At 47.8% G+C, this 13,504-nt stretch overlaps 2 protein-coding genes and 1 non-coding gene across 3 annotated transcripts; 2 read left to right on the plus strand and 1 right to left on the minus strand.

The window, feature by feature from the left end:
- Window positions 1-3,120: 3,120 nt before the first annotated feature.
- LOC129388073 (solute carrier family 22 member 7-like) lies at window positions 3,121-4,218 on the plus strand. The gene has a single exon (XM_055078098.1). The coding sequence runs from the start codon at window positions 3,121-3,123 to the stop codon at window positions 4,216-4,218; it is 1,098 nt and encodes a 365-aa protein (XP_054934073.1).
- A 1,142-nt stretch (window positions 4,219-5,360) lies between these two features.
- TRNAA-AGC (transfer RNA alanine (anticodon AGC)) lies at window positions 5,361-5,433 on the minus strand. The gene has a single exon. It is a non-coding gene; the product is annotated as a tRNA-Ala (tRNA).
- A 6,154-nt stretch (window positions 5,434-11,587) lies between these two features.
- LOC129388074 (solute carrier family 22 member 7-like) lies at window positions 11,588-13,441 on the plus strand. The gene has a single exon (XM_055078099.1). The coding sequence runs from the start codon at window positions 11,588-11,590 to the stop codon at window positions 13,439-13,441; it is 1,854 nt and encodes a 617-aa protein (XP_054934074.1).
- The last annotated feature ends 63 nt before the right edge of the window (window positions 13,442-13,504 follow it).

Here is a 13,504-nt window from a genome sequence, read left to right on the forward strand (position 1 = left end):
CACGGTGTCAGCGCGTCTACCGGCTTGTCTGGACTGCACAGGCAGCACGCAACGTGGCCGAGTAACGAGGTAATCGAGGCCTGGCACGTGGAACACACTGCAAAGTTGTCTCTTGAGTCGCGGCGTTTGTCTTTGAGGAGAAAAGAGCGACTGCGCGCCTTCTATGCGTCTTTCCGCCTTTGTAATCAAGGCTGTCGTCGCGAACTAGTCAGTGCACATGACTAAACAAAGTATAAACGCGAGTGTTGGTTGAGTTTCTTCAACGAGTGCCTCGTTCTCAATATGGATGATTGACCAAGAATATAGGATCATTCATGAATACAATTAGTCGAATCTAAAGAGAAACACTAATGATAAACTTTGAATATATCAAAAGAAGATAATAAGTTTAGATTTTAAAAATTCAAACATTTGGCAAGAAAGTCGTCCTGATTTATTTACGAACCTCGCAATAGCTGCAACAACATCCGCATGATACTGTTCTAGAGAGGAGGCTTTCAAATATAGAATTTCGGGAAAGACTAGATTTGATCCAACATCGTGAAATTCTCCCACTCAAGTATGCTTTCTTAATCGAGAGAAATCGCGGCATGACAAGAAGTTTTCTATCGACTCATCTTCACGTCGATAAGGAGGAGGGCGCCGGACCAGATCTATGAAGATAATAGATTCATATAGATATTCGACCGAAGAATTTCATAAATAAGCGACATATTTGATTACTGTCCTCTACTTCTACTGCTTCAAAATCTTCAGTGAAAAACGCTAAATAATAAAAGCAATAGAATGATAATGCATAGGAGTGGGTTTATCGGGACTTCAAACTTTCCTAAATCCTTTTTTTCCTATGGTAGTGGCTATATAAGAGGTCATTAGGTTCTCGCTCAGGATGGCCATCCATCTGTTGATCATCAGATAACTTCCCCGACATTCCGGGTATGTCGTCGATCCGTATTTAGCCTCTTTCACGTCAACTTGGTCCTTGCTCTTCTTTCTGTTATCGACTCAGAGTAGCAAAGTTTTTCCGGGAGGCCTCTCTGCTTTTCTCGAATTAGAAATGTTCTCTTCTGTCCCTTGAGCCACTGGGTGTACGTATTACCGGGTGTGTTGCCCAATAGACAACTTGGAACAACCTGGGTGAAGGGGTAGTTGCCAGATAAACCACTTGGGCCATTCGGTATCATCCTCGGCCTATCTTTTTTTTTTTTTCGTGTCCCCTGCAGGATGAAGGCCTCCCAGCGATCTCCAATTACCCCTTTCCTGCTCTAGATGATTCCAGCTCTCGATTGCAGTTTTGCTCATTTCATCACCTGACCTTATTTTCTGCCGTCCTAGACTGTGCTTCCCTTCCCTTGGCACCCATTCTGTAACTCTCTAATGGTCCATTCGTTATCTACCCTACACCTTACATGGCCTGCTCAGCTCCGTCTTTTTTTCCCTTAATGTCGACTATAATATGGGCGGTCCCCGTATGCTCTCTGATTCACACTGTTCCCTTGTGGCTATTAGCGTTACACCTAACATTTTTCGTTCCATTGCTCTTCGCGCGGTCCTTAACTTTTTCGCGACTTTCTTCGTTAGCTTCCAAATTTCTGTCCCATATGCTGGCGTCGGTATAATGCAATGATTGCACGCTTTTCTACGACAGTGGTAAGCTCCCAGTCAGGATTTCGTAATGCCTGCCGTATCCACTCTCACCCATCTTTATTCTGTAAATTTCCTTATCATGATGAGAAGTATTAGTAATTAGTAATTGACCAAGGCAAACAAACTCCTGCAGAGACTCGAGAGGCTGAGTGGAGATGATGAATTCTTGTTCTCTTGCCAGGCTATTGAACATTACCTTTTTCTTCTGCATATCGATCTTCAACTCCACGTTTAAATTGTCTTGGTTAACGTACTCAATAGCTTGTTGTAGTCGGTCCCCTGTGTCTGAACAGGACAATACCACCGACAAACCGAAAGTTGCAGAGATATTCGTGTTGATCCTCACTCCTGAGCCTTCCAATTATAGTAGCTTGATACTTCTAAGCATGCCGTGAATAGCATTGGAGAGATTGTGGCTCCTTGAGTGAGCCCTCTCCTTATAGGTATGTGCAACTGCAAATGTAAAGCTCGACACGTGAACATTCTTGGTGAATCCTCCATTATGGGTATGCGCCACTGGGTAGTTGCCCTAATAGCCATGCAGAAAAAGAGACGGGAAGTGAAGTCGGCAACATATAATAGAAGAAGTCAGCTACAGAGGAGTGCAAAAGCCGACCCCAAGAACAGCTTAATGTGGAGAAAGGAGTTTAATACACCCAGACATATACCCAACGGACAAGTGCAGACATTGCAACTATAGAGCCACCCTGGAGCATCCTATGGGAATGTACGGCTGTAATACAGGATAATGGTGATGCAGCCTCAAACAGCGACAGCCTCCGCGTGCGCTGGCAGTCTGCGTTGCTTAGCACGGACTTGCAGCACCAACTCTGGGCCGTCCAGCGAGCCGAAGAAGCCGCCAATGGCCAACAACCCTCGGCCGAAACCTAGGTGGGGTCTAGGCCCACCCCAGCATATCGCAGGGCACTGTATAAAGTTATTTGAATGAATGAATGAATGAATGAATGAATGAAATTAACAGAATTGGACCATCTGCAGCATGCATTGAGCAATACGCGTTGAGCTAGAAAAAAAAGGGAACGAAATGTCGTTAACAGAAAATTGAGCAATATGGCTACACTTAATGGAAGAACGTGACAATAAGATAGGTCTCTACATTGCTTCAGTTCGATTCTCGTTAACGTCGACATCATTCCTCGTAGGCTTTTCGTCGGATGTTTTTTTTTTTTTTAAATGAGTCATGAAACAGCATTTACATAGCATTAGTAGTTCAAACTTTGTAATCGCATTAATAAAGGTTAAGATTTGATTACCAATATATGTTGGGTAAACAGTAACCAAGAAAGCTGACGCCGTGCAAGGGCGCGGGACACTGCGACAACCTGAGAAGCACGCGCTGAAGAAGAAGAAGAAGAAGCAGCCTTCTTTTCGGCAGGTGCACAAAGCTGGCTCTCGTCAGCAATCCTTCTCCAGGACTACTAAACCCGTGGAGCGAGACCTGAGAACCAGGCGATGGACGTCGTCCTCCCCCAGCGACTGGCCGGCGCCGATCTCCGAACACGCGAGTCGTTTGACTGCGAGGAAGCCTTTGGTCATGGCCCTTTCCAAAGGATGATGCTCGTTCTCGTTCTTCTGGGACTCTTCTCGGTTAATTGCCAAACCGTGGTGATGTCCCTCGTCACCGGTGACGTCGACCATTGGTGCAAGCCACTCGCCAGTTTCAACATCTCTGCAGCCGATTGGAAGAATATTGCCATACCGATCGTGGCCGAAGGATGCTTCAGCCGCTGCCGCCTTTACGAACGCTGCAAGCCACCCGCTTACCACGGCGGTTCGGCTGAGCACCGGAAGTGCGGCGTTGTACAAACCGGGGCTGACGAGTGGTACAACCGATGCTTCCAGGACACCAGCGACCCACGCCACGTGCCCTGCGAAGAGTTGGACTACGACGTTCGGACGGCCGAGGCCAGCGCGGTGAGCTCTTGGAACATGGTGTGCCACCAACGTTTGCTGCCGGCCACCTTTCTCGACCTGGATAACGCTGGTGCCTTGGTTTCCCTTATACTGGCTGGAGCCTTCGTAAACCACGTCGGCAGGAGAGCCATGCTCCTGGACTCTGCAGTAGCAATAGTGACCTTCGCGGCGAAAGATTGTGTGCGTTACGCTGTGGTGTGCCTTCTTACCGGAGCCAGTGTTGCCGTACACACAATTTTTACCAGCCTCATGCAGTTCGAGGTGATGACTCACGCGCACAGGCTGCAGCATGCCCTGCTTCTGGTGGTTCTAGGCCTGACGTTATGTGAGATTTGGATTGTCATCGTCGATGCCGTGGTCACCGACTGGCGCCTGAAGCAGGTCATCTTCCTAGCACCAACGGCTGTCCTGCTCCCTCCTTTGTCTGCCGCACGGGAATCATCGCGGTGGCTAGTCGATAATGGAAGGCTGGACGCGGCCAAAGCAGTGATGATGCAGGCGGCCAAGGCCAACAATTTCCCGCCTCCTATCACGGTCTGTCCTGCGGAGAAGCTGAAGAAGCACATCGAGAACCACGGGGGTTGCGTGGTTGCGTACGCTTTTCCTCAGGGATTATCTACTTATGCATTTACATAGCCACTTACTGTTTCACCGGTGAGGTGAAGAAAACACAGGAAATGCATGATTCAGTTCTGACTGCCTTAACGCTTGATTGTATATTGATGTTATTATACTGGCGATCTGCTTTCTGGGGCAATAGAGGGAAATACACCGCGGCGTATCTCCTGCACACGGGTTACTGCATGCACCAAGTAGTCCATCACAGTTGGACAGCGCTTTTTGTTCCTTGAAGCAGAAGGTGAATCAAGGCAGCTTCTTCGTACGGCGGTTTCGCCTTTGGTCAAACGCCGAAGCAAAAAGCCGGAAAATAAGTTAGAATTAGCACTTAGTTGTGTATATTGTATTATTGTGCGCGCGTAAACACTACGTTTATGTTTCTTTCTCTTGGCAAGCTTAATATGTTACTTTAATGAGATTCTTGTACTTTTTTCAGGGTTGCTCCTCTGCGCGCTCTTCCTCTGTGTCTTAGTCTTTATCACCTCAGAATGTTGACAGTAGTATGCAGAACGTATCATCCATCTATACACCCATAATGGTTGCCACTGTATACACAAAAGCGCATCGAGGATCGACGAGGCGAAATTGAGAATGCTTGCTTAATACTTCCTTTTCACGGAAATTAGCCCTGCTCATGTTCAACAACAGCTGGAGGCGTTAGGGGAGAAATGTCAAGAAAAAGTAGAGTGTACTGTTTTTGTAAAGATGTCACTAACCGTCACAAGCTGGGAGTAACAGCCTAGATCCAAAAACCCAATCCTGGACTTCTGTTCCAGTTGCCCCCAGTTGATTAAGAATGGCATTGCTCTGTCTATCCTAAGGAACGCTTTGTTGAAGTCATGCCTCCACAAAGTAGGCGACAGCGTGTCAGGGCATGTCGTACTTTACGAGTTTTCTGAGACATTTTCCTTTGAGAAATTCAATCAGTTCAGTAAAGCCTCTGCGCCACACGAAGGGCCTGCGTGAAGCGGTGTGCGCGGTTCGGGATGATTTTTTCTCTCACGACAACGCCGCCGACGCCGACATCTGATTTTCTGCGACACGGGGCCCTTATTGGTATCACGTCAAAATTTTGTGGCAGTATATCCTTTAATGTTCCATTACATTTAGCCGAAGTACGCAATTTCTCTCAGAATTAGAAAAACAAAAAAATATTTCATTGGAGGTGCTGGGTATCGATCCCAGTACCTCTCGCATGCTAAGCGAGCGCTCTACCATCTGAGCTACACCCCCGACAAAGAATACCGGTAACGCAACGGCTTTTCCCTCCGTACCGCTTTCCCCGTAAAGCTACGAGCGCAGAGACCGGAGACTCCCGGAGGCAACCGGTTCCCACTGGAACGACGTGCTGCATTCGAATCACTTTTATGGGCGAGAGATGTCAGTGAGAGATGCAGGCCGGACGAAGGTTACTCGTCTATCGAGAAGTTGGCGAACATTTGCGCGTAAATATGTGCCGCGAAAAGAAGGCTTGTCAATCGTGAACTCACTTAAGGGCGCGGTCGAAATCTTGATTAATTAATTAATTAATTATATATTATTTAATTAATTATTTATTAATTAATTAATTAATTAAGTAATTAATTTATTGATTGATTGATTGATTGATTGATTGATTGATTGATTGATTGATTGATTGATTGATTGATTGATTGATTGATTGATTGATTGATTGATTGATTGATTGATTGATTGATTGATTGTGTTAACCGCCAAAAGCATCAAACTGGCTACGAGGTGTGCGCGTAGTGGTGGACTCGAGAATAATGTTCACTTGCTGGGTTTTAGTGCACCTAAATTTTAGTACACGAGCATTTTCGCATGCCGCCGCCCTCGCAAAACGGTGCCGCCACAGTCGCGCATAGAACTCGCGACCTCTTTCTCAACAGCATAACGACGACCATATATAGCCACTAGGCCGCCGAGCCAGTCACCGAGTGTCACTGTGACACGGCTTAGCACCCAAAACACGTCCTTTGCTAAATACGCATTGGAAGTGCATGTACTATTGCCAGTCCGCGCAAGTGGACGCCTCGAAGTGTTTTTCTCGTCTAGTGCGATACCTTAGACTCACGTGGACATCTAATCTCGGGGTGAGCAGGAGGCAGGTCAGCGTTAAATTTCGCTGACGCTCACGCACGTCAGCTGCACCCCCCCCCCCACCTCCTGACTCGTCCTTATCACGATTTTGCCGTAGAATACGAGCACTGGACCTCTTGAAAAATTCAAGAAACTCTTGGCACTTCGCAATAACGAGGTCGAGAAAATTAAACGCTTAAAATGCCCATTGAAGTTGCACGAAATACCGCACTGCCTTCATTCTTTCCTTAGTAAAACCGGAATCAATAGCATTCACCTATTATTTCTTTTACTGTATTCATTCATTTATCTATCTATCTGCATACTATAAAAGCCCGGAGGCACGACACAGATGAGTGGAGAGTATGTATGTAGTCATTGGCAACCACCTTGAAATTTTTCGGCGCCGCAGATGACTGCGACAAGGGCAGGAAGGTGGTTCCAGTCGTCGTCGGTCGGGTGTAGTAATGCGTGAAAGCAAGCGCTGATGTTGCATGGCCTTACCAGTACCTGACCTTCAGTGCAAGATGAAATATGAGATGGACGTAGCAATAACTCTTCTTTAAGGTCAATTTTAGTGCACTAAATTTCAGTGCAGTACAGCAAGCCTAAGATCGTCAGCTTCCATCAATCTCTCTCTCTCTTTCTCTCTCTCTCTCTCTCTCTTTCTCTCTCTCTCTCTCTCTCTCTCTTTCGCTCTACGTTCCCAGCAATCCGTTACCCGTCTGCAGTGGCTTAGCGGCGATGTCGTTGCCACTGCTTCACGCACGCTTGTCTTTGGATATTGACACGCTTATCTGGTTGTGATTTTTCGGGGGACCACATTTCACCCGCCGGAAAATTGAAGGTACTGCTCAGGGAAGCACGCGCGCCCATGCATGCAAAGCAACTTTCTCGAATGTTATCGTTGATATTATATGTTGTCTATGTTATCGCCGAACCTTGTGTATTCACAATGTATTCGCGATGCGAATACGTTTGCCGATTCTGAAAGGTACGCAAGGCACTAGGCGATTGTACCCACTGGGTCATCACCATCATCATCAGCTTGGTTACGCCCACTGCAGGGCAAAGGCCTCTCCCATACTTCTCCAACTAGCCCGGTCATGTACTAATTGTGGCCATGTTGTCCATGCAAACTTCTCAATCTCATCCGCCCACCTAACTTTCTGCCGCCCCCTGCTACGCTTATCTTCTCTTGGAATCCAGTACGTAACCCTTAATAACCATCGGTTATCTTCCCTCTTCATTACATGTCCTGCCCATGCCCATTTCTTTTTCTGGATTTCAACTAAGATGTCATTAACTCGCGTTTGTTCCCTCACCCAATCTCCTCTTTTCTTATATCCCTTAACGTTACACCCATCATTCTTCTTTCCATAGCTCGTTGCGTCGTCCTCAATTTCAGCAGAACCCTTTTCGTAAGCCTCCAGGTTTCTACGCCATACGTGAGTACTGGTAAAACACGGCTGTTATATACTTTTCTCATGAAGGATAGTGGCAATCTGCTGTTCATGATTTGAAAATGCCTGCCAAACACACCCCAACCCGTTCTTATTCTGATTATTTCAGTCTCATGATCCGGGTCCGTGGTCACTACCTGCCCTAAGTAGATGTATTCGCTTACCGCTTCCAGTGCCTCGCTACCTATCGGAAACTGCTGTTCTCTTCCGAGACTGTTAAACATTACTTTAGTTTTCTGCAGATTAATTTTTAGACCCACCCTTCTGCTTTGCCTCTCCAGGTCAGTGAGCATGCATTGCAATTGGTCCCCTGAGTTAATAAGCACGCAGTAAACACGCAGTGAATAGCATTGAAGAGATCGTATCTCCCTGCCTGACGCCTTTTCTTTTATTGGGATTTTGTTGCTTTCTTTTTGGAGGACTACGGTGGCTGTGGAGCCGCTATAGATAACTTTCAGTATTTTTACATATGGCTCGTCTACACTCTGATTCCTTCGTGCCTCCATGACTACTGAGGTTTCGACCAAATCAAGCGCTTTTTCGTAATCAATGAAAGCTATATATAAGGGTTGATTATATTCCGCACATTTCTCTATCACCTGATTGATAGTGTGAATATGGTCTATTGTTGAGTAGCCTTTACGGAATCCTGCCTGGTTCTTTGGTTGACAGATGTCTAAAGTGTTCCTGATTATATTTGGGATTAGCTTAGTAAACACTTTGTAGGACACGGACAGTAAGCTGATCGGTCTATAATTTTTCAAGTCTTTGGCGTCCGCTTTCTTATGGATTAGGATTGTGTTAGCGTTCTTCCAAGATTCCAGTACGCTCGAGGTCATGAGCCATTGTGTATAAAGGGTGGCCAGTTTTTCTAGAACAATGTGCCCACCATCCTTCAACAAATCTGCTGTTACATGATTCTCCCCAGCTGCCTTCCCCTTTTGCATAGCTCCCAAGGCGTTCTTTACTTCTTCCGACGTTACTTGTGGGATTTCAAATTCTTCTAGACTATTCTCTCTCACACTATCGTTCTGGGTGCTACTGGTACTGTATAAATCTCTATAGAACTCCTCAGCTACTTGAACTATCTCATCCATATTAGTAATGATATTGCCTGCTTTGTCTGTTAACGCAGACATCTGATTCTTGCCTATTTCTAGCTTCTTCTTCACTGCTTTTAGGCTTCCTCCGTTCCTGAGAGCATGTTCAATTCTATCCATATTATAGTTCCTTATGTCAGCTGTCTTACGCTTGTTGATTAACTTAGAATGTTCTGCCAGTTCTATTCTAGCAGTAGGGTTAGAGGCTTTCATACATTGGCGATTCTTGATCAGATATTTCGTCTCCTGCGATAGCTTACTGGTATCCTGTCTAACGAAGTTACCACCGACTTCTATTGCACACTCCTTAATGATTCCCATAAGATTGTCGTTCATTGTTTCAACACTAAGGTCCTCTTCCTGAGTTAATGCCGAATACCTCTTTTGTAGCTTGATCCGGAATTCCTCTAGTCACCCTCTTACCGCTAACTCATTTATTGGCTTCTTATGTACCAGTTCCTTCCGTTCCGTCCTCAAGTCTAGGCTAATTCGAGTTCTTACCATCCTATGGTCGCTGCAGCGCACCTTGCCGAGCATGTCCACATCTTGTATGATGCCAGGGTTGGCACGGAGTATGAGGTCTATTTCATTTCTAGTCTCGCCATTCGGGCTCCTCCGCGTGCCCTTTCGGCTATCCCGCTTGCGGAAGAAGGTATTCATTATCCGCATATTATTCTGTTTTTCAAGCTGTACTAATAACTCTCCCCTGCTATTCCTAGAGCCTATGCCACATTCCCCCCCTGACTTGTCTCCAGCCTGCTTCTTGCCTACCCTGGCATTGAAGTCGCCCATCAGTATAGTGTATATTGTTTTGACTTTACCCAACGCCGATTCCACGTCTTCATAGAAGCTTTCGACTTCTTGGTCATCATGAGTGGATGTAGGGGCGTATACCTGTACGACCGTCAATTTGTACCTCTTAGTAAGTTTCACAACAAGGCCTGCCACCCTCTCGTTAATGCTATAGAATTTCTGTATATTACCAGCTATATCCTTACTAATCAGGAATCTGACGGCTAGTTCTGGTCTCTCCGCTAAGCCCCGGTAGCACAGGACGTGCCCGCTTTTTAGCACTGTATATGCTTCTTTTGTCCTCCTAACCTCACTGAGCCCTATTATATACCATTTACTACCCTCTAATTCCTCCAGTAACTTTGCTAGACTCGCCTCACTAGATAACGTTAAACGTTGCCAGGTTCAGATTTCAATGGCGGCCTGTATGAATAGCATGCCTTAATAACTAAATTAGGCTAGCTGAATATTTACTAGCGGCTGCAGGGGACTGAGGGCCGGGGTTTGATTGTTGTATTCATATAGGAGGTTGGGGCCAAGTGCTGCACCAGGGTGGCCAATCCTGCTCTGGTGTGAGAGTGCGTTACCGGTTCTCGTCGCCGGGATCAGGCCGCACTGCAGCCCTGTTTACGCAATTTTATCAACACGCGGAATTTTTTTTTATCCGGTGGAAAATTGCGCGGCACCGGAATTAGAACTACGGTCCTCTTACACGCGAGGCGGATGCTCTACCTCTTCGCCACCGCAGGAGTTACCCACTGTGTATGTATCCTAAAAGGCAAAGTGGCCCATTGGGTGTGTGTAATGGGCATGTACCACAAGGTATCTATAATACTAGACAACATGGGGCACTGTAAAGAGAAATTTTAATGTAATTACCATTCTCTAAGAACTTCAGGAACTCTTCAGTATGTCTGCCTGAATCTAACATCCTTTACGCCAACTTGGCCTTTCCCCTTATCACTTCACCCTGCGCAGTGTACCAGGTCACAGACAAAGCTTTTCCGACAGGCCTCACTGCTTTCTCACATTAGAAATGTTCCTCCATCCTTCTTGGCCGCTGGGTATGGGCGCCATTTTGTTCTTTCTCCGAATAGGTAATGTTGGAGCAGACCACTTGGGACATTGGGTATGTGCGACTAGTTATGTGCAAGAATAGACGACTTGGGCCCCTGAATATGTGCGACTGGGCATGTGTCACTGGGTGTGTGCCCGAATATTCCGCTTTGTCCATTCGCTATGTGCAAATGCAAATGTGAAACTAAGTATGTGAACGTCCTCTAGAACGGGTACGTGCCACTGAGCAGGCGCCCCGATAGACAAGTAAAAAGAAGAGCCGAGGAGTTACGTATCGGCATCATAAAATTTTAGAAGTCAACTACAGAGAAGGGAAAAAGCCAGAATAAAGAACAGCCGAGCGTGAAGAAAGTGGTGAAATGAACCGAATGGGACAATAGCGCGCACTGAGTGTGGCTCGTTGAGCAACAAAAAAGTGAAGATGTCCGTACCAGAAAATTGACCGAAGTCGACTACACAGAAGGCAAAAATGCAACAAGACAGCGTGTCCCTACATTGCTTCGGTGTTATTCGCATGAACGCCTGCATTGATCCTCACAGGAGCTCCACCGAATATTCTTTCTAAAGCAAATAATGGAATAACATTCAGATAAGAGCACACCAGACTAGCAGGACAGGTTCCTAGGATAATTATGGTAATCGCCTTATTGAAGGATGAAGGGAAATGAACTATTTTTTGTTCGCCAAGTATAAAGCGGAGATGCCAACGCCGTACAAAGGCGCGCGACACTGTGATAGACTGTGAAGTGCGCGAGCTGATGAAGAAGAAGAAGTTTTCGTTCCGGCCCCTTCGCACCCCTAGCTCTCGTCTGGAATCGTCTCTTTGATACCGCACAACACTACTAAACCCGAAGAGCGACATCTGAGAACCAGGCGATGGACGTCCTCCTCCCCCAGCGACTGGCCGGCGCCGATCTCCGAACAAGCGAGTCTTTTGACTGCGAGGAAGCCTTTGGTCACGGCCCTTTTCAGACAAGGATGCTCGTTCTCGTTCTTCTAGGACTCTTCTCGGCTAATTGCCAAACCGTGGTGATCACCCTTGTCACCGGTGACATCGACCATTGGTGCAAGCCGCTCGCCGGTTTAAACATCTCTGCAGCCGATTGGAAGAATATTGCCATACCGATCGAGGCCGATGGACGCTTCAGCCGCTGCCGTATTTACGAACGCTGCAAGCCACCTGCTGACCACGGCGATTCCGCTGAGCATCGCAAGAGCGCCGCTGTACTAACCGGGGCTGACGAGTGGTACAAACGCTGCTTCCAAAACACCAGCGACCAACGCGACGTGCCCTGTGAAGAGTGGGACTACGACGTTCGGACGGCAGAGGCCAGTGCGGTGAGCTCTTGGAACATGGTGTGCGACCAACGTTTGCTTCCGGCCACACTTGTCGCCCTGCAGAACGCCGGCGCCGTTCTTTCCCTCTTCCTGGCCGGAGCCTTCGTTGACTACGTCGGAAGGAGAGCCATGCTGCTGTCCTCCGCCGCAGCGGCAGCGACCTGCACGGTGTGCACCATCGCGGCCACAAATTACGTAGGCTACGCTGTAGTGCGCTTCCTTACTGGGGCCAGTGTCGCGATAAACACCATGTTTGCCTCCATCATACCGTTCGAGGTGATGACGCACGGGCACAGGCCGCAGCAAATGCTCCTCCTGTCGGTTCTTGGCATCACGTTATGTGAGGTTTGGAGTGTCATCATCAAACCGGTGGTCATCGACTGGCGTCTCAAGCAGGCTGTGTTCCTGGCCCCGACGGCTCTCCTGCTCCCAGCTTTGACTACCGCCCGAGAGTCGCCCCGATGGCTCGTCGCGAAAGGAAGAATAGACGCGGCCGAAGCAGTCATGATGCAGGCGGCCAAAACCAACAATGTCCCACTTCCTTTCACGGCCTGTCTCGTGGACAAGCTGAGAGAACAGATCAAGAACCACGCAAGTCGCGAAGGTGCGCACACGGAATACTTGGTCGACTATCGCTCCCTCCGGCGTCGAGCGTTGGCCATGTTTGCCGTTTGCTTCTCCATATCTTTTGTTTTTTACCTCGACGCCTTCTCAACGGCGCAGTATAACGAATTTTGGATCCCGTGCCTCACAGTTGTCATCACACTGGCGGCGTACGCGGGGATGCACTTCCTGATCACCGGCGTCGCACTCGTCAGAGTGCTCAGCGTGTGCTTCCTGTTGACGGGTACCATTCAATGCTCGCTGAGTGTGGCGGTGGGCGGTGGATACGTCATGATCAGCAAGACATTACTCGTGCTGTCCAAGGGCGTCTCTACCGTAATCCTTGTGCACTGTTTCACCTACGTCCTGGAACTCTTTCCATCGGCAGTGCGAGCCGGTGTCTTCTGCTGGGCGTTTGCCTTCGGGCGTGTCGCGACCGTGTGCGCGGCAATGACCCTCGTCCTGAAGCCAGCCGGACACGAAGACCTGATGTTCGCCATTGCGGGACTTTTCCTCTTCGTCTCCCTTCTCGTCATCCGCGTCCTGCCACGCACGACAGTGGTGGAAGAAGCACGAATCGTGGCAAGGAGCACTTCAGACTACTCCAGGATGTCCATGGATCACATGAAACGAACCCTCGTACAGGGGATATTACCCAAGAAGTGCAAGACCGGAAGCCTGGAGAGCTCCAAGTCATCCAGCAGGAAGAGTGGGAGGACTGGTGGTAGCAAAAGTCCTGGCATTTTTAATGTGTCTCGTCGATTTCAAACCAAGCCAATGCTGGAGTGAAGCCACCGGAAAATTGGTATGAAATTACTGAGCGCGATGTCCATTTCGCGACATCAAATGTCG

Source organism: Dermacentor andersoni, chromosome 10, assembly GCF_023375885.2.
Source record: "Dermacentor andersoni chromosome 10, qqDerAnde1_hic_scaffold, whole genome shotgun sequence".
NCBI lineage: Eukaryota > Metazoa > Arthropoda > Arachnida > Ixodida > Ixodidae > Dermacentor > Dermacentor andersoni.